Source organism: Spermophilus citellus (genome assembly GCF_964194105.1).
Source record: "Spermophilus citellus genome assembly, chromosome: 18".
In the NCBI taxonomy this organism is placed as follows: domain Eukaryota; kingdom Metazoa; phylum Chordata; class Mammalia; order Rodentia; family Sciuridae; genus Spermophilus; species Spermophilus citellus.
In genome coordinates, this window is record NC_138200.1 from 57,880,768 (window position 1) to 57,902,931 (window position 22,164).

Sequence of the window (22,164 nt, forward strand, 5' to 3'; positions counted from 1 at the left end):
TCAGCAAAAGTGAGGCGCTGAGCAACTCAGACCCTGTCTCTAGGGCTGGGAATGTGGCTCAGTGGTTGAGTGCCCTGGAGTTCAATCCCCAGTTACCCCAGCCCCCAAATTATTCAAAGTAAGTCTGAGAAATTACAAAAGATAAACATTTAGTGGGACAAAATTTACACAGCAAATTGTACATGAGGCAAGAATATATACTATGAGGGCTTTTACTCAGTGCCCTTACATAATGCCAGCAGCTGGCTTTTGAGATAATATCTAATAGCCTCCTGGATGTCATGTCCTAAAAGTTCCTAGGTGTATTTCATTACCACAATTTAGGTAGTTCAACAAATGAGTAAGTAATAAAGTAACAGAATTCATTCAACATTGAAGTACAAAGGAGATAGCTGATATGAGAAGTCAGTCATTATTACAACTGCTAACAATTCAACCATGCTACAAAGGGGCATCCCTTTTGTATCTTTTCTTATAGAAGGCATCTCTACTACCAATGTTACCCACATACATTGTCGCCTACAAAGGCTAATCAAACAAGGTTTGCCTGGGTGAGCCTTCTCTCTTGAACTATTGTTTACATTTCCAACTTTTTTTTGGGTGGTATTGGGGATACCAGAGAGGTTCTTTACCAGGAGCTACACCCCTCACCCTTTTTAAAAATTTGAGACCTAGGCTCACAAAGATGCTCTGGCTGGAACTTGCAATTTGCTGCCTCAGCCTCCCAAGTAGCTGGGATTACAGGTATGCACCACCATGCCTGGCATACGTTTCCAGCTTTCACTTGTCAAAGATGCCTGTCACCTGGGAGGAATGTATGCCGAAGACAGAGATAAGTTCAACACCCTCAGGACCAGAGTCTCAATGAATTTGGTTCTATTTCTAATTCTTGTTCCTCCAGACATCACTTACATGGCAAAAGTTCTGAATTATGGGTTCGCAGGCTCTCATCAGCAAAGCTTCTATTTGAATATCCTGTAGAAGATTAAAGAGATTAATCTTTCTGCTTTAGAAAAAGCCAGGGGTAGAAGAATAGCAGCTTCTCCTTCTAAATCAGGAGCATCAATGGGCAAATAATCCAGTATGTGCATTTAGAAACTATTCTAGTATTTAAGTTACCCAGTCGCAGAAATACACTGAACTATTTCTTCATTATATTCTAAAAGGCAAATTTTCTAGAGGCAGATTCCCCTTGTACCTGAACAAAAGAGGATACAGAATTAAGAAAGGTGGGATGATGATACTAGAGTGTTTCCAAAACACCACACAGTTCAAAATGAAAACAGCATAACTGGATTTTGTTTATAAGCTCATAATCCAGATCACTGAGTTTAGACCAGTTGATGAGCCACTGCTCTGGTGAACACCTGCTAAAATGCCTTTAAACAGAGCAACAGAGGGTAGCACTAGTGACTGAAGTAACATCTTCCATCAAGAGTGACAAACTGAGAATGTCCTCATCAGCCCACAGGGACAATGAGAATGGGAATGGAGATGACCCAAGATGAGAGAGAGCAATGTGCTTTTGAAAACTAGAAAGCAAAGAAGGATTGATCGAGAAATGTAATTTTATGTAATGCCATTTTTGACAATTCAGATCGTACTAAAAAGGCTTATGATGAAAAAAGAACAATTACCTATTTTTGCCCCCATAAGAGAAGTTTAGCATTTTTGGCTGTCTCCCCACCACAGTAATAATCTCTGTAGTTCTGGATAACATGCCTGTGCCTATGAAGATTTTAAATCTTATGTTTGATATTTTAGTGGGTTTCAGGATGGAACAGGGCTAAACATGTGTTCAAATGTCAAGTGTAACTGGCAGCCCCAGGCTTTTACTTTATTACATTTGAAAATTACAAATGACCTAACTAAAAGAGCTAAGAAGGGTAAGAGATGAGGAACACTTAAGATTACTCTTGAATGAGATTCAGAGATCAAAGGGGTAGAGCTAGCTTTTCTTAAGGGTCCAGTCACTGTGATAACTCTATGAAGAAAACCAAAGGGCCAGGGGGCTGGGGATGTGGCTCAAGCGGTAGCGAAAACCAAAGGGCCAAATGCATCCAGGGTTTTTCTAGAGAAATGAGGGAAGGGGTCAGGAAACAACCCAATAAACTTTTTTACGAAGCAAATGGGGAGGGTCTGATTAGGTTTCTTTTGATTGACAGAGGACCTATATTCTCAAGAGTACAGAAACAGAACTGAGCAAAAAGGTCAGGCTGCTGGCAGGCCCATCTCCTCCAGGGAGCTGCATATGGCTTACCTCTGACTCCAACTCGGTGAGGTTGCCCACTATGTCTCTGCATTCCACAGCCAAGTCATCCAGATGGTCCTGGAGGCACTCAAGCTCCTGTGCATAAAAAGGCAAGCCCTTGGTATTCATCAGTCACATAAATAAACAACAGAAGTTGAGAATACCAGTTTCTACTTCTTTTGAACTGGTCCTTCTTTTCCTCTTAAAACTATCACTATCTTACTGAATAGAACACAAAAGTTTAATTTGATTCACCAAACTAAGATTGTTGAAAAGATAATTACTCTCTGTAGCAGGGTACTTAAGAGGGCCAAGGGAGTACAGAAATGCAAATATTAGAGGAGGCCAAATCTAGAAGTCCAACAAGATCCATACTTAGGGTCCTCAAAGTCTAAACAACTTATCAGGCTTTTATTCCATTCTGTCAACACCCTGCCACTCCAGGTTTTTTTTTTTTTTTTTTTTTTTTTTTTTTTTTTTTTTTTTTTTTTTTTTTTGTGTGTGTGTGTGTGTGTGTTTGTGTGGTGCTGGGGATTGAATCAAGGGCCTTATGCATGCAAGGCAAGCACTCTACCAACTGAGCTTTATCTCCAGCCCAGCCATTCCCCTTTTAATCTGTGGGGTTTTGTTTGTTTGTTTGGTACTGGGAATTGAACCCAGGGGCACTTAATCCCTGAGCCACATCTCCAACCCGTTTTTTATTTTGAGACAGGGTTTCACTATTGAGAAGTAGCCTGTATTGCTTTGGGACCTCGATAAGTTGCTGAGGCTGGCCTTGAACTTGTGATCATTCTGCCTCAGCCTCCTGAATTGCTGGGGTTAGAGGTGTGTGCCATTGCGCCTGGCTTAATCTGTTTTTTTTTTTTTTTTTTTTAATGGGCCTTTACTTTGTTCATTTACTTATATGCGGTGCTGAGAATCGAACCCAGTTCCTCACACATGCCAGGCAAGAACTCTACCACTGAGCCACAACCCCAGCTCCTTAATCTGTGTTTTGATTATTTTTTACCTTCCATATTAAATCTGCAATTTGATAATGATCACAGGACAATAAATTCATAGTGAAAGGCATGAATTATGTTAAGACTCTGCATGGGCAAAGTAGATGGGGACAGAGGACTTGGAATACAGGGTAGAGCTTAAAGTTCCTACAAGTCAGATCTAGGATTCACATTAAAAGGATCCAGCACATTTTAAAAGCTATTTTGTCCACGCTTTTGAAACTGAGTTGAAGCTTCCCTGTAGCCTTAGTATATTATTTTTCCTCTTAGAGGAGCAGAGGTTTAAGTGCAACATCAGCTCACTTTCCCAAAGCAATATGGCTACTTCTCAGAAGAGTGCTGTAAAGGGATCAGGTTAATGTACTGACCATTTTGCAGGAATCTTTCTGTTTCAGAATTAGAATAGGAAGAGAGGAGAAGGGTTGAAGGAATTATACAATAATCAGAATGGAAGGGGGGAAAACCTAAAGGAAAATGCAATAACCTTTTGGGAGTAAAATAAATAAATGGCTAAGGAAAAAAACCTCATCTATGGAGTCCTTTCTTAGGTTTAGCTGCTCAGTGAATATGTACAGCTTCCTAAATGTTTACTTTACAGAGGAATATGAAGGAAACTGTTCCCCAGGATCCCATATCAATATGTCCTTTGTTCCACTGGACGGATGCAGCAGAAAGCTAAATTATAGGCATTTTCTAACAGTAAACCCTGAGAACTACAGCACATTCAGGCAGCAGACTGCTGAAAATAGACCTAGTAGGCAGCCACGTTGCTTCTTTAAAATGTCCAATTCCTATACATGTGGCTTTTTAATACTTTAATTCCAGAAAGGGCTTTATAGTTGTACAAATTCAGCCTGACTTCACTCCTTATTCTAATATTAATGTGGCTTTAAACAAGTAGCTATTTCTTCACTGCTGATTATCCTGCTTTATGACAGAAAAAACGCTTCCTTTCCAGGTAACCTCCAGTCATGTACCATTTTTTCCCTTTCCCTCACAAACCAGGCACATGATCCTAAGGAACTATTCCCAGCCTGTGTAACTCTTGGCTTCTAAAAGTCCGTATCTCTAGAAGTATGATCATACATTCAGCATAATAAAATATCCTAATGGGGCTGGGGATGTGGCTCAAGCCACATCAATCTTTAAAATAAATAAATAAATAAATAAAATATCCTAATAAAAAATGAATTAAATTCGGGGCTGGGGTTGTTGCTCAGTGGTCGAGCGCTTGCCTAGCATGTGGGAGGCCCTCGGTTCCTTGCACTTTCTACAGGGAGCTTATAACACAAGGGAATGAGTACCTCACTCAGATTAAACATGAATTTTAGGAAAGTGGTCAACACATTTTACTTATCTGAGCCTCTATTTGGTCAACTAGGTGGAAAAAATAATTCCATTTCCAGATATCTTGTGCTGTTCTGGGGCATGCACACTATTCATGCATACCAATATTTGTATATGAATAATACTTTGCTTATTTCAGAAGGATTTAATGTGGTTTATAAAGGTGAGAACAGGAATAAAAAGGCAAGATAAAATGAAATTAAAAATGAGTAAAAAAAGAAAAGTGGAATGGAACCAGCAATAAACAAGTCTGATACAAGAAGGCCTACTATGAAATCCTATATGCTAGTTAGAGGTAGCTGAACCTTTGGCTCTAAGCCTTGTAAGAACCAACACAAAGAGGGAAAATAATCAATTACAAAATATAGTAACCATAATATAGAAAAAAAGTAGCTACTTGGGAAAAAGACAATTATTCTTGATATAAAGACCAAAGAACATTTTCCTGAGGATTTCTTCTACAGAGAATACGAACGGTATAATAAATCAAGGCTGTAAAGCAAACACCAAGATGGATCTCACTGTAAGTCATAAAACATTGCCATTAACAGTAAAAAACAAACAGGAAGCCCAGTTGCCTACCTGCCCGGTCTCTGTTTTCTCACTACACCATTTCCCCAGATCTATGAGGCATTTATCCTGGAGGGCAGGATCTAGCTTAACATCCATGGCACGTTGGTGTAGGATCCTTTGGACTTCAGCTCGGCACTCCCGGGAGAGCTATGTGACAAACAATTAACAATTTACTTTAAAAGTACCAAAACATATACATGAAGACACCAGACAGAGCAAAGCTGTTCTCAGGAAACTAAAAAATATCTTTGTAGTTTATCTTCCAAACTTTATACCTCAAATCTCTTCCAGAATAAGAATTACATGTTCCAGGAGCCTTTTAAAAGTCCATATCTTTAGAAGTATGATCATACATTTAGCATAATAAAATATCCTGATAAAAATGAATTAAATTAGGGGCTGGGGTTGTTGCTCAGTGGTAGAGCAATCGCCTAGTATGTGGGAGGCCCTTGGTTCAATCCTCAGCACCACATATAAATAAAATAATGGTATTGTGTCCAATTATAACTAAAAAATAAATATTAAAAAATGTTTTAAAAAATGAATTGAATTCATACAGATTAGGTTAGTTAGTTTCTGGTTAGCAAAGTTAACTTGCCATTCTATGGGTAGGAGAGAATATCAGATCTGTTTCAGGAAGAATAACACTTGATTTAGGAGAACTAAGTTCCATCTGAGCTCAGTTCATTCTCAGTTCCTCACAATGAGGCAGGAAACTGCAGGAGCCAGTTAGACCAGGCCAGATCCTTCTAGATGAATTATGTGGCATGAGTAGAGGTGAAGCAGGTGGAAACTGATAGTTTTGGAAGGGCCATAAAAAGCTGTCATTGACAGGTACAAATGTCTCTTCCTAAAGAAGGCAGCACACCTAAGGCAAGAAATACAGATTTAATTTCTTAGTGTTTGGAGTCATGTGATGTTCTGAAACTAGACAGCTGGTGGTACACAATATTGTTAATGTATTTTTCAAATGCCACTGAATTTTTCTCTTTTAACTGGTTAATTTTATATTGTGAATTTCACCTCAATACTTCAAGTGTTTATTAAAAAAAAAAAAAAAGCTAGCACATCAGATTCCATCCCTTTCTTCATTTGTAAGAGCTAGAACCTCCTACTATAGTGACTAGCTAGATGCCAGGATTTGGGAGCCCCTGTAGTTAATGAGAGGCTCATTACACGAAGTAAAATGTAAAACAAGTCCCATGTTTTCTTACATAGCTGTAGAAAACTGGGTTAGACTAATAGCAACTGAAGTACATTTTTCTACTTCAGTCCTCCTCTTTTGAATCCTAGATAGTCAGATAGATTTGGGCACTGAGCTCAGAAGGGGTACTTGTAAACAAGCTCATGAAGTAATGCCATGCTTTCCTAACAAATGCAGAACTGACATGTATGCAAGTAGGGGTCTCCCAGAAGGTGTGAAAAAAGTCCTTCTGGAGAGCAACCAGGATGCCAGTGAGGCACTAGCAGGCAGTCAATGCTGACTGAGAGCCAAGGATACACAAAAACCACACCCAAAAGCAGCAATGGGGCAAATACCAAGAGACTGGGGTGTGGAAGTTTCTGTTCCAACTGGTGCATTGTCAGAGAAGCCTCATTAGTACAGGCATTTATGTTCAGCTGTCAGGGGCAAAAGCCTAAAGAACCATTTGTATCCTGGCTAAAAGCTTCTAATGGATCTTTAAAGCTAAATAAAGTTAGGACCAGAATTTTAATTGTCCATTTATGATTCAGATTTTAGTAATTTAAAGAAAAAACCTGGATATGTTCACCCACTCACTTCATTAAAAACATAATCAGATGAAAAGAAGTGGGTGAGAAACTGCAGGGATGCTCGCTAAATGAAGAACTTTCTAGAAGAACAACAACATCCTCCCCACAAATAAACAAATGACAGGGCTGGGGTTGTGGCTCAGAAGTACAGCGATCGCCTGGCATGCGTGAGGCACTAGGTTCGATCCGCAGCACCACATAAAGTAAAATAAAGATATTGTGTCCACCTATAAGTAAAAATATTAAAAAAAAACCTAAACAAACAAACAAAAACAAACAAACAAAAAACAACAAATGACAGGAAGAAACCAAAGTTGATTGCATTACCCTCCTTCCCTGCTCCTCAGTGCGGTAGGCGTGTCTGTATAAACAAGAGAACACAGCTCCGGGAGGCATAAGTTCACTGGTCTCGTTCCAACCATGGGTATGGCAAAGACGAGACGCATCTCCCTGGCACTTGCGGTAGAGGACAGGATCCAGCCTAGAAGACAAAGAGTAACAATTTTCCTTCTCAGATAGGCTATGGGTTTTCAGCAGATGCTTGCTGATGTACTCACTGATAATCACCTCCAGTATAGCAGAGACAGTAGGTAAGCAGAAGTATGTTCCTGAATGCTGCTCTTAGTGGACACATGGTGGTCAATCTGTAGAAGTTTGTTAACTTCATACTGAAGTCCACTTTCTACCTCAAAGATGTTATCTTGGTTATGGAAGTTACCTAATGTTACAGTAAGACTCAGCATTCACATGTCTAGGTCACAAAGGAAAGCCAGGGTTATAGCCACCAAGAAATTCACAACTTGTCACTAAATACATCTTCCTCTCTGACAAACCAGATCCAGAAAGGTGAGGAAACTGTCTCCTACTCAACTTTCTCTCTAGTAATACTGTTCCTCTTTCTTTTCCCATACAAGGTAAAACAGTCATCTTTTAGTTTACCTAAATATGTTTATAAAATTATAAAACATGACATTTAACTTTGAATCTTGGGACAGTGGGTTAGATGATGAGCCTGCTTCTTTAAATCAGATCAAGGGAGTGTTGATTCTTTCCACATTATATTGTTATGAGGAAGGGCTACATAATGGGAAGAGAGAAGCTAATATTTAAGAAGACACTTTTAAGACTATGAAGTAATTTTTTGATCATGGGGAAAGAATAAAGAGGGGAAACCATAGTTTTGACCAAGGGGGCATACTCAGTACTCTTGGTTATTTCAGTTCTGAGGGCCTGAGGAAGCACAGGGCAGTTACCACCCAGCTTTCTGCAGTCCTTTCCTGAGTTAATTTGAAGGGATAGAAATAAAAACATACTGGATCTTCAAGTAATTTCTACTAAAACACTGAAGGCAAAATGTAGTCACCAGAAAAGGCTAATGACCACAATACAGTAGCTTAAACAACTGAATCAGGAAGCACCTAAACTTACAAAGTAGTGTGACCCAGTACGGGTGGCTATGGAAGTGGGAAAGAAAACAAAACATGGAAGGAGGATGGAAATGCAGCCAATAAACCACAATGATTCTGACTATAACAGAGATCCTTCTCCTATGTCAGCCCCACCCCCCCCCCTTTTTTTTTTTGCTAACAGGATGAGAAGGGAATTAAAGAATCAAGTTGTCATCTCTCAAGATAGAATAAATTCAATAACTTTAAACAGTAAAGAAATAAAAACAAATTCCCATACCCAGTGCAAATCAATAGACACAAATGCATTATTATCTTCCTAATGTCATATCTGAAGATGGTTTTGTTGACCCCACAGATGCCAGAGTTCTTTCTAGATAGTGTTTGTGGTATCAGAACCATTCTGACCCTGATTTCCAAAGTAGTGGTGCACAGGGATGCTTGGTACAGACTGTACAAGGCCCTAGTTTCAAAGCCCAGCACTAAATCCCCTACACACACACACACACACACACACACACACACACCACACACACACACACACTCACTCTCTCTCTGACAACACATAAGAACAGGTTAAATCAGTGCCTTACATTGTTCAAAATACTCACTTCCAATCCCGAGAGATAAAATACTGCAGCTCTAAGAGTCGGTGTTCACAATCTTCCACCATTTTCTCTGTGTATAAATGTTCCATCAGGCATGAAAGGATCCTAACCATAAAGAAGGTAAAATTATAACAAGAGAAGAGCTCTGACTACAGTTTCCGAACTCTCACTTCAATATAATATTTCCTTGGTCAGTAGAAAAAGCCCTTCAGCTATTTTCCTACAGCAATTGGATTTATTTTTCTTAGAATCACACAAATCAACTCAGCCTGATAGCAATTATATCTTTTATCAACATCAGAGCCATTCAGCACTTAGAACCTGGTGTACATAAGATCTGTGCTACTTTATTTTTAACTATTTATTATGAAAAATTTCCAATTCACAAAAGTAGAGAATGATATACTGGTCGCTTTAACCTCCTCGCAGAGTGGCCAAGTTCATTTTAACTCTATTCCCCCTGCTGATATTTTAAAGAAAATCTGATACACCAAATCATTTCATTCATTCAATTCAGAAGGTTTCTCTAAAATATCAAAATACCATAGTGACCTTACCAAGAAATAAAAAATCTTTAATATCATGTAATATCCTGATCATTTTCAGATTTTCCCAATTACCTCATATATATATTTTTCTAACCTTTGTTTTGTTTATTTATTTTTATGTGGTGCTGAGGATCGAACTCAGGGCCTCACGTGTGCTTTACTACTGAGCCACAACCCCAGCCCCATATCTCATATCTTTTTACACATTTGTTCATATTAGGACCCAGCAAAGGCCCACACGTTGCATTCAACTGAAAAACGTCTTAAATCTCTGAATCCATAGCAGTTCCCTTTCTTCCTCCTTCTCTCTGGCGCCCCTTTTGGTTGATGCATTTATCTTTATATTGCTAAATATTCTTATTAAGCATAAGGAATTTTCACACAGCAGATTCAAGATAAACCTGGATTCTCTTCACTTTATTGCTAGGCACTATTAGCTACAAGCTATAAAGATTTTTGCAGAATGGAAAACCTGTTCTTACTTGCAACCTGGTTTTGAGAACAATTTTCACATCATATAGAAGAAAACTAATGCAAGAGAAAAAAATGCTTTCCCATAACATTTATTCAGCTTTCCTAGATCTTAGATGCAACTCTAGTGTTCATTCTGCCATGACTACATGCTCCTACTACCACATTTGTTTTGTTTCAATTACAATGAACTGCTTTCTAATAATTATCAAGTAGCCAATGTGTGCAATGAGTCAATATATAAATAGGATAAAAAATACAGAGTACCAGTGTATGTATCACTTTATCTTGAATATTTTTTTTTCTCATTTTCATCAGCATTATAGTTGCTCAGTGACCTAACAGGCCCATGCACTCTCAGTCATTGTCAACAAGCATCATCACGGTACTGTTTCTAAGTGTCTCTTCTACATGGAGGAGGCAGATCAGAAGTCTGAATTCCAAGTTTTAGCAAAAGTCTGTACATGTTCCTACTCCACAAAATTTTAGTCAAGATGTTAAATCACACAAACGTCATTTGAGGAAAAGTTCCCTGTGCTGCCAAGTAAAATGCAATATGGATGAACACACAAATAAGATAACCTACATTGGGTCTCCAGATCGTATGTGTTTGCAGGCTGTTTGTATTACAGATTCACAAGCTTCATTCAAAGCTCGATCAATGCGGTAATCTGCACCAGGGTCTGTCTCCTGAATCAGTGTTTGCAGCTGGATTTAAAAAAAAGAAAATCAAGAAGGAAGAAAGAAAGTCACCTAGGCACCAGAGAATAGCAGTGTCATCCCATCATACAATGATTTCTCAGTCTAGTACATCACAACGTACTTTAACAAAGTACTACACTTGTCACTGGCCAAGCTCAAGAACTTCTGCCAAATACTTTTCAACTGTTTTGTCCACCTTGATCCAAGTTTTTCTGTTCAACTCATTGTGAAAATGGCTTTATCTACCTCTTCCAAACCATCTGCATAAGAACACATCTTTATAATGTGACCTGAAGGCTATTTCTCCCTCCTTATGTGCTCACTTGTTATCAGATTACTAAATCTCTTGGGCCAAGCCAGAGTTGAGAGGAGGAGAGTAATGAGAAGACATATCTAGTTACAGACCTAATTCAGTCCTAAAATGAATTTAGAATTTGCTGCCATCATATTGGTATTAAAACTAGTATACTTCTGGGTATGGTGCTACACACCTATAATCCCAGTTACTGGAGGTGTTGAGGCAGGAGGACTGTAGCTGAGTGGTATAACACTTGCGTAGCATGGCTCAAGGCCTCGATATGGGAGATTGAACCCAGGTATGCTTCATGAGACAGTTTCATGAAGTTGCTTATGGCCTTGCTATGTTGCTGAGGCTAGCCTTGAATTTACAATCCTCCTGCCTCATCATCCTGAGCCATTGGAATTACAGGGTGTGCCACCTCACCTGGATGAATATGATATTCTTTATCATCTACTTTTGCTTGGTTCATCCTTTGCCATGGAATAAATTCAACGCAGAAGAAGGCAGTTGAGGCACAGAGGAAAAAAAACTCTAAAACAAGGACCAGAAGACATGAATTCTATCAATGGCTCTGGCTCTGCTCAATATTAGCTTTGAGAACATGTTCAAGTTGATTAATCTCCAAGTTTTGGTTTCCTTTAGCTGCAGAATATAAGAAATTATACTATCTGGGAAAAGAATGGGTACATTGCAAAGCATTTTATAGACATAAAAGATCATTTTTACTACAGATGGGTGACATATGGTGTTTGGGGAGGTGATCTTAAATAAGAGAAAAAAAATTTTGAAAACTACAATTCTTATTGGTTTAAGTTATCTTTTTCCAAGTAAAAGAACTGGAGGCCTTTTTGTGTTATTGACTTACCCTCTCTAGGACCTTTCTCTGATCTGTTATCCTCTGACCTGCAATCCCATAGGATTGATATCATCTGATAAATCCCTATTTATCAGAGATTGCAGATCAAAGGAAATGAAGAAAAAACCCTATTCTATTATGTTAAAAGAAGTCAATAATCAAGAGAGAAACATGAAAGATTTCCTGAATTCTGTAATGGAAGTTATTTATATCAATTCTTGATGACAATTTGGAAAACATAAAAAAGACCACGATTAGTTGATGACAGCAAATCTATTCCAACCCCTGACATGCTTACGAAAACCTGGAAAAAGCTTTGGAGAAATGAATAGTCTACAGATAAACTGGACAGTCACTTTTGATCTGGAAGAGGCTCGCCTAAACTCATATAGCCAGGCCTGAAGGGAAGTTAATAGTTCATGACTAGGTGTGGTGGCACTCCCCTATAATCCCAGTGGCTTGGGAGGCTGAGGCATGAGAATCCACAGTTCAAAGCCAGACTCAGCAACAGTGAAGCGCTAAGCAACTCAGTGAGCCCTACATGTATGTGGCTCAATGGTCAAGTGCCCCTGAGTTCAATCCTCAGTACCCCCCCAAAAAAGATAATAATTGTCCTTATGCTTTACAGTTTACTACTTGCTGAGTTATCACTAAATCAGTCCAAGCAGAGAGGAGTGAAAAATAATGGTTAACCACAGACAGGTATTGATGTCTACTGTACCAAGGAAGAAAAGTCTGAAAATAAATTGTTTCAAAATATTACTCTGTTTGATTGAGAATGGATAATGCAGGAGAAGACTACGAAATTTTCTTTCTTTGAAGAAATACCTTCAGTTTTTGTGAGAAAAAATAAAGTATTTATTTTCTACTTGCCAAGTCTTCATGTGGGCAAAACCCCAGAGCTCGCTATTTGAGGCTACCCTCTAGGTTTGGAAAGCACTTTCTTCTTTTTTTTTTTTTTTAAAGAGAGAGTGAGAGAGGAGAGAGAGGGGAGAGAGAGAGAATTTTTAATATTTATTTTTTAGTTCTCGGCGGACACAACATCTTTGTTGGTATGTGGTGCTGAGGATCGAACCCGGGCCGCACGCATGCCAGGCGAGCGCGCTACCACCTGAGCCACATCCCCAGCCCAAGCACTTTCTTCTGAGCACAAAGGCTGCCATGGGCGGTACTTATTTATCTTTCAAGTTGAGTCACTAGTTTTTTCAACAGGCTAAATTCCAAAAAGCCCTGGGGGTGAACTAGCTGCCTGAAAATAAAGTTAAATCAGTCTATTTTCTTTTTTTCTGTACACTTCACTACAGGTCTAGGCTGAGTAAAAAGACAGGCTTACTTCTGACTTCCCTCCACAACTTTCTGTTCTGAGTTAAGGATGAAGGGCAAATAAAGGCTGTCTCCCAATACATTTTTTAAAATACTTTTATTTTATTTATTTTTATGTGGTGCTAAGGATCGAACCCAGGGCCTTGCACGTGTGAGGCAAGCGCTCTGCCACTGAGCCACCACCCCAGCCCCCAATTCATTCTTGATTTGGGGCCCAGGCACATTTATTGGCACAGAGGTTTCCTAGGGCAATCACCAGCAAGAACTGCTCCTAAGGAACTACACAGTGACAAACTCAAACCACAGCAGATTCTAGAAGCTATTCTTCTAGCTGGGCCTGGGATTTTTTTATTCATTCATTGATTCATTCACTGGTACTGAGGATTAAACCTAGGGATGCTTAGCCACTGAGCCACATCCCCAACCCCCTCCCCTTTTTAAATATTTTTCTTTTAGTTGTAGCTGGACATAATATCTTTATTTTTGTTTGTTTATTTTTATGTGGTACTGAGGATCGAACCCAGGGCCTCACACATGAGAGGCAAGTGCTCTACCACTAAGCTACAACCCCAGTCCCTCCCTAGCCCTTTTTTTTTTTTTAATTGCTTAGGGCCTCACTAAGTTGCTGAGGTTGGCCTTGACCTTGCAATCCTCTTCCTCAGCCTCCAAAGTCGCTGGTATTACAGATGTGTGCCACCATGCCGGGCTGGGACTGGTATTCTAGAAGAGGCTACATTTGTCTTTTTTTTCTACCATGGGATGTTCACATACAACTATGCACATTTCTGTCTGATGAAATTTTATTCCATGTCTAAATCTATGTTTCAGTCGGTAAAATTTTGCTTCCAACTATAAAATTCTGAATTTTTTACATTAGCAGGAAAATAAAATTCAAGTAATACTTAGTTTTTAATAAAAATTTCAGTTATAAAATAAAAGGTTAATTGTAGTTTTCTAAAGTTTCATTTAGGATAAAGCCTCAACTTTCTACTTTAGTGGGCTGGGGATGTGGCTCAGCGGTAGCGTGCTTGCCTGGCATGCGTGCGGCCCGGGTTCGATCCTCAGCACCACATACCAACAAAGATGTTGTGTCCGCCGATAACTAAAAAATAAAATATTAAAATTCTCTCTCTCTCTCTCTCTCCCTCTCTCTTTAAAAAAAAAAAAAAAACAACAAAACTTTCTACTTTAGGATATCTAAAATATCCTTGTGCTTTCAAAAGGAAACTTCATTGTAGAGAGTACTACTATTTTATTTGGTATTTTAAACTATTCAAAGACTAGTATCTAGTAAAAAAAATAAAAAAAAAAAACCAAACAAATACAACAGTAATAAAACGGATACAATATACCGAAATGTTTTAACTACATCAAGTAGTTAAACTTTTTATTAAGTTGGATTAAACAAAAGTGTGTGAATTCTTCCAACTAGCTTTATAGAATCCACTGTAAAATTTGGGGGTGGCAAAAGGAGAACCTTCCACTCATAGTGCCCTAGTCAAATAAGAAAAGGTGGTGTGGGCTGGGGCTGTAGCTCAGTGGAAGAGCGGCTTGCCTGGCATGTGCGAGGCCTGAGTTTGACGGTTAGCAACATACACAGATAAAATAAAGGTATTCTGTCCATCTATAACTACAAAAAAAAAAAAAAAAAAAAAAAAAACTTAAAGAGAAAATGGTGCAATTTTGAAAATAACATGCTTTCTTGATACTTCAGGCCATGCTGCATATCAGTAATAAAAAGACACTCTTAGAAGTTTCAGCTCATGTCAATTCACTTTCACATTCAGCTCAATAAAATGTATAGAGAGGTTAAAGCCCTTTATTGATTCATCAGAACCTGGTTCAACGAGTTCAGTAAATTTAGTAGAGCATGTGATGACTCTTTCTTTGGAAACTATAGTAAACAATGCATTTTCTTTATAGTATATTGCTCTTTTTGTTGATTATGAGCTCTAACTTTTATTCTGCAAGGGAATTCCATTTTCCTATTAATAAATGCTCAAAGAAACCAGATTCTGTCTGGTCCTTAGTACCTAATGTTCCACTGTGATGACAGAAATGATAGAGAAAAAGCAAGCTGGGACAGTGTCAGGGCGAGGCCAATTAGCTAATAAAATGTGACAGTCAAGGTGGCAGTAGAAAAAATTTCCTTACCGCCTGCTGGCAGTTCATTCCAAGGTTCCCCTTCTCCCCCCGAACAACTTTCATTAGACAGTGCAGGGTTCGCCCTTTCCGATGTAATCCAGAACAGTGGTGCTCAATCTCCCCTCGACAGCTCAGGATGATCTCAGGGCTCAAAGAGAAGTCTTCCATCAGCATGCGTCGGTAATCTAACATCTCCCCTTGGCACTCACTGCTGACTTGTCGCCCTAAGTTAGGATCAGAAATCACCACATATTAATTATATGATTCTGGGGCTGGAGTTGTAGCTCACGGGTAGAGCGCTTGCCTCGCATGTGTGAGGCACTGGGTTTGATCCTCGGCACCACATAAAAATAAATAAAATAAAGGCTTTTTTTTTTTTTTTTTAAATTAGGGGCTGGGGTTGTGGCTTAGTGGAAGAGTGCTTGCCTAGCATGTGCAAGGCCCTGGGTTCAATCCTCAGCACCACATTAAAAAATAAGTAAAATAAAATACAGGTATTGTGTCCAACTACAACTAAAATAAATAAATAAATTGTGTTTCTGGGCTAGGGTTGTGGCTCAGTGATAGAGCGCTTGTCTCGCCTGCGTGAGGCACTGGGTTCCATCCTAAGCACCGTATAAATAAATAAAGTATTGTGACCATCTACAAGTTAAAAAAAAAAATCTTAAAAAAAAATTGTTTCTGTCTAGAACAGGCCAGTCATACATTATCCAGACTGAAAAGTTTAGGACTCAGCAAAAGCTTTAGCAGCATAAAGCACATGGAGACTCCAGAAACTCAGGTTTATTCTGCCAGTATTCTTTATCACACACATGTATTTCCTAAACTAATAATGCAAATGCTCTGCCAAAGGAAATATGTAGGTTGTTTTTTTCTTGGTGTTGGGGACTGAACTCGGGACCATATACATATTAGCACATGCTCAACCACTGACAGAGATTATCAAAGAGTTTTATCAATAAGAGAACCATTAGGGGTATAAATGAAAGCTAAAAAACAATCCTAATTGGCTTACACAGTTAAAGCTTGTACAAAAGACTATACTGTAAATATTCACTCTAGCCATCACCACCCTTGCTTTATTGTGCTGTAAATGCCACTGGGAAAAGGTAAGAGAGATTAAAAAAAAAAAAAAAAACACACAAAACAAAACAAAACAAAAAAACATAAAAATGGCCACCCAGACAGTTAGTTTAGTGATATAGCCCTAATTTGAAGTCAAGTATCTCTGACCCAGAGCTCACACACGAAATATTCATGTTACCCTAATCCTCCTAAAAATGCTACACAATATGTGTTTAAAAATTAAGAATACTGGCGGGGTGAAGTGGTACATGCCTGTAACCCCAGCAACTTGGGAGTCTGATCAAGGGTTCAAAGCCAACCTCAACAAAAGCAAGGCCCTAAGCAACTCAGTGAGACCCTGTCTCTAAATAAAAATTAAAAATAGGGCTAGGGATGTGGCTCAGTGGTCGAGTGTCCCTGAGTTCAATCCCCGGTACCAAAAAAAAAAAAGAATACTAGGAAACAAGAAGCTTTAGAATACAAATCTAAAAATGAACAAGGTATAAAAAGATAATTTTTTGCATTTGCATTATTAATTATTAAAAAGGGATAAAAAGAAATGAATTCTTACCTCTGTGTACAGCTGACTCTAGGCACATTAGAAGGTAGGAGAGCCTGGCTTCCCGGGACCGAGGAAGGTTTTCCACATTGCACCGATATTTCTTCAAGTCGCTCTTACAGGATTTGGCCAATGAATAACTGACTTTATAATCCTGGGCAATCAGCTTTTGTCGGGTTGTCAGTGCTTCTCGACACTGAAGAAAGAACACAGCAAGAGAGCTGTAAGACCACTCACGTATTCAGCTGTTCACAAGAATTTCTGAGACAAGCATGGAGACTCACAGGCAAGCATATATAATATCTGTAGTCTAAAATGCTGGTCTTTACATTTGGTTAAAATTTAGCACAGGTAAGTGAAACCCGTGTGACATAAGGCAGGAGTAAATGGGTAGGCATTCATTCCAAGACAAAACAGTAATAAGAATGTTTAATGAGATATTACTAAAAAATTAAAAAGCTGTTTACCTGTGAGGCACATTTATATAATATTTCACATTATTTTTTTTACATTATTTAAATATTGTAACTAACCTAGAGTGATTTAGAACATACAGAGAATGTGCCCAGTTATATGCAAACATTATGCCTGTTTACATAAAGGACTTGAGCATCCTTAGATTTTGGTATCTTCAGGGGTCCTGGAACTAACCCTCCTGTGGAAACTGTGAGGCAACTATATAAAGGGTTTGTGAAAGCTTTTAAGAAATTAATAGCTGGGTGTGGTGGGACATGCCTATAATCCCAGCACCTGAGAGGCTGAAGCAGGAGGACTACAAGCTTGAGGCCAGCCCTAACAACTAAGAGAGGTCCTCATCTACCTAGAGAGACTCTGTTTCAAAATTAAAATTAAAAAAGGGTTGCAGGGGCTGGGGCTCAGAGGCAGAGCGCTCGCCTGGCATGCATGAGGCCTTGGGTTCGATCCTCAGCACCACATAAAATAAAATAAAGTTATTGTGTCTACCTATAATTAAAAAATAAATATAAAAAGGGGAGGGGATTGTAGATGTGCCTCAGTGTTAAGCACCCCTGGGTCTGATCTCTGGTACAAAAAAAAAAAAAAAAAAGAAAAAAAAAAGAAAAAGAAAAAGAAATTAATAAAGTTGTTCCAAATTAATACCTTTTCACTCATGGATTCTTCAAATTTATGGTTAAAGAGGCACTTATACACTCTGCCTTCACCAGCTTGTGTCTGTAAGATAAAACACACACATTGTTGTTATTATTACTATTAGCTAAGTAACTACTAAGGAACTGTGCATCATCTACGATCTCATATAAAACTTTCTAGAAAATACAGTTAGAGAACAAAGAGAAGTGTCAAATAAATCTCCTTTCTTACAACTTTTAGCATCAATAAAACAATCAGGGCTACAGATATAGCTCAGTTGGTAGAGTGCCTGCCTCCCATGCATAAGGCCCTGGGTTTAATCCCTAGCACCAACAAAAACTCTTCAGTGGCTCTGAAAGTTAATGTGTTAATCCAAAACAGCAGGCAGAGAGGAAGTATATACAAGTCACTCTCAGTCTTTTGATGTGAGAATGTAGACTATAAAGTGTCAGAAAGTTGTCTACAGGATATAGGGGCACAGCTCAGTGACATAGAGTACTTGCCCCCCATACTCAAGGCCTCCAGTTCAATCCCAAGCACGGGGGCGGGGGGGGGGGAGTTGTCTAAAGGGTCATCAGGTAGTAATCAAGAATTTGGCTTTTAAAGTAGGTACTAGCCCAAACCATGTAAATATGCATGTGTCAGTTTTAACCATATAATAAATGTGAACAGAATTCCGCAATAAAATAAAATTTCTACAGATAAAATAGACAGAAGAATTGAAATTGATAAGTGAGACAAAGTAGAAAAAAATAATGTGTGGAGACTATTAGAAGCCAACTGTTAACAAGATGATAAATCATCTAGGCTGAGCATCCAACAGTGTTTTCTGTTATCCTAGAACTGACTCCATCTCTCATTTCTATGGCTTTTCTGCATGTGAGGGTTTGTTGTGGTTTATTTTATTTTGGAATACAGTATTAAAGATATTTAAAAAGAAAAGGAAGAATGAAGAACAGCTTCTAGGCTGACTCACATTTTCACAAAAACGCTCCCGATCATCTCTGCAAGCAAAATACAAATGCCGGTCTAAATGAAAGTCATCTGAGGACAGCTCAGCCACCCGGAGAATGGCTTTCTTACAGAGTTCAGAGACTTGAATCTTGGGTTCCTTTTCTTCTGCTTCCTTCACCAGGCCTTTCTCCAAGCATGATACCACCTCACCTTGAGAATGTGCATCCTAAAATAGGAAGGATACTAATATATATATAATACTAATAAACATCATTTAGTTAAAAGAAAAAAATGTAACAAAACCCCCAACATGGTTAAATTATTAATATTCTGAGAAATCAAGTGGGAATCTACCACATTAATGCAAGTTTAAAAAAAAAAAAGCCCTTAATAATCTTCAGCTAAAATATATATGTTATATGCTACAAATGGAAAAATACATTCTGGAAATTTTAAGAACAGGTTAGCACTAGAATATAAAGGTTAAATGTCAGAAAATTCTCAAGAAATATCATCCCAATGATCTGGTTCATGTTAATATTGAAACAACATTGCAGAAATCTCTGTAAATTAACCTCTAAAAGTCAGATATTTCCCAAATAATAGTGCTTTTCCTCAAGTTAAAAAACAAGAAACCAGGCTGGGGTCGTAACGCAGTGGCACAGCATGTGTTATCAAATGCAAGGTCCTGGGTTGGATCACCAGGTCCAAAACCCACCCCAAACCCAAAACAAACAACAAAATCCATTAAAGAAAGATGTTATAAGACCCTCTGTCTCCAATATGTACCAATTGTAGTGTAATACTCACTTTGATGTTTTGGATTTATCTTAACGTGATTTAACACGATAACCATGGTTTATACAAATTAACTCTGAATTTTCCCAAGATCATCCAATTATCTTTAATTATATATTGTATCACCCTACAGCTACCACAAGTATTCATTCATCCAAAATAGAAGAAACTTCCCTAGATATTTTTTATTCAAGATTCAAATCTTCTATAGTTATAATATATGCTACAACTTGAGAGGTATAACCATTGATATAGGTAAACTAAAGCAGCTGAAAATAGTGTTACCATTTATTTATATACACATATATAAATTGTTATGATAGAATACAAGTCCATGAAACCATAAGTATATAATATAAAAATTGTGAAAACCAGGTAGGGAAACAACTACTTTAGGCAAAATTTCAATAAAAGAATATATATGTAATATATAAAAGAATATTATATGCACATATTTTCTATCTTATTGTAACAAAATTTGTTCTGTAACACATTTATTTCCAACTGTTTCCACACAAATGCTCATATTCTTCTAAAATATCCATGAATCGGGGACAGAGTTTTTTATCTATTATACAGATGAACAAACAGAGGCTTAAAGGAATTATGCAACTCGTCTGAGCTGCAAAATGTGGGTGGGATCTATGAAACTCCTAGAATTTATGTGTGGATTTTGTACATTTTTATGAGGAGGTTTCAAGTTTTCAAAACATCTGATAATCCAAAACTGATTAAGAAGCACAATGCACTAGCAGGTTGGCAGACCTTCCTATTCTCTATCAGGACCTCACCTTTTTCACTAGCTATAAATTAATATATTTGATGCTTAGAAACCTGGGATGACTGAGAAGTTTTTTTGGAGAAGAAAACTGAGGGATGAATGACAAAAAGGATGGAGAGAAAAAAGTAGCCACACACCCCAGCAATCTGGAATAGGCTTATTTTTTTCTTCCTAATTTATGAGTGCCACTTAAGCAAGGCCTATCCATTTCTGCCTCCCAAAGAAGAAACAAATCAAAGGACAGAAACCTGTCAGTCACTTACTTGTTACAGTACATCAGTGATTGTAATAAACATTGTTATGTTATAAAATAATGTCCTATACCAAAGTTTAGTAGGTCATAAAAACTTACATAGCCACTAGCAATTAGATTTTTTCTTCCAATTTAAAAATTTTAAATCTTGATCATATATGAAAATGTATAAAAAGCCTACAGAACCACACTTCTGCCTATAAGAATCAAAAGAAAGAACTTGCATTTTTTTCATCATAAGATCTAACAAATTGTGGATCATACTGAGACTGTCACAAATCGTCAAAAGGAAGTTAAAAATAATAGTATGCTAGTCAACTCTTGAAGTTCAGACTAATTTAATCCAAGCATCACAGGGCAAGAAAATGATTCCAATTAATGAGTCAGCCAAGTGTTTCCTGGCATATTTGGGGTTTATAATTGTTTTAAATATGTCACCAGAAAGATTAAATATTTAGTACGATTGTATTTCTTAATGGTACCCTTTGCTTCTTTTTAGATTTAAGGCAACATCATGATGCCTTAAGAACCCCAGGAGGAATCCAAGATTTCATTTTAATTAGAGCAAATGTAAGTCTCACATTGGTATTAGGTTATAACATCACTTCCACTGGATATTTTCACTTATTATATCTTTCAGATAAATATATATTTCAATAACAGATATTTCAGGAGTTCCCCAGAGTCTCTGAGCTATTTAGGTCAACCATTTGAGTTAATAACTGAAATATATACAGATATTTGACAACAAAGACTACTAAATGGCTAATTTTTAAATTTTAGTAAAAACAAATGAGGTGGACTCACACTTATACATTACCTATGAGATATTAAAATTACTTAGGTTTAGTTATTAATATACACATTAGAATTATGATTAACAAATGATCCTAGACTTACAATATTTTGGGGGGAAGGTTTAGGGTTGGAGGAATTCGCAACTATGCTAAAGATTAAACCTAGGGCTTTGAACATGCTAGGCAAACACTCTACCATTAAGCTCCATCCCTGGACCTCAATAAATTTTTATTAATGTTTAGAAACATCTGCCTGAAGACTACTGCCAATATTTTGATCAGTTTTTTTGAAGTTTGGTAGGTAGTTATTTTTCTTCCCTATATTTCATATTCCTAAAAATAAACAAATGGATCTGGGTGCTCAGTTGGTACAGTGCTTGGTTCAGAGGCACAAGGCCATGGGTTCAATCCTCAGCACCAAAATAATAATAATAATAATAATAATAATAATAATAATAATAATAATAAAAATAAACAAACAATAGCAGAAAAGGTTAATATTAACATCAAAATAGTAGGCAAGAACTCATGTAAGTATGTGT

The 22,164-nt window shown here is 37.8% G+C and overlaps 1 protein-coding gene across 1 annotated transcript in view; it reads right to left on the reverse strand.

The window, feature by feature from the left end:
* GLG1 (golgi glycoprotein 1) overlaps positions 1-22,164 on the reverse strand; it is a 121,806-nt gene that overhangs the window by 22,143 nt on the left and 77,499 nt on the right. The window contains exons 5-14 of the mRNA XM_081275015.1: positions 19,016-19,219; positions 18,049-18,120; positions 16,942-17,125; positions 15,315-15,529; positions 10,565-10,686; positions 8,963-9,064; positions 7,273-7,426; positions 5,182-5,319; positions 2,261-2,347; positions 913-975 (exon numbers count right to left, since the gene is read on the reverse strand). Of these exons, the coding sequence (XP_081131141.1) occupies positions 913-975; positions 2,261-2,347; positions 5,182-5,319; positions 7,273-7,426; positions 8,963-9,064; positions 10,565-10,686; positions 15,315-15,529; positions 16,942-17,125; positions 18,049-18,120; positions 19,016-19,219 (1,341 nt within the window). The remainder of the gene's footprint in view (positions 1-912; positions 976-2,260; positions 2,348-5,181; positions 5,320-7,272; positions 7,427-8,962; positions 9,065-10,564; positions 10,687-15,314; positions 15,530-16,941; positions 17,126-18,048; positions 18,121-19,015; positions 19,220-22,164) is intronic.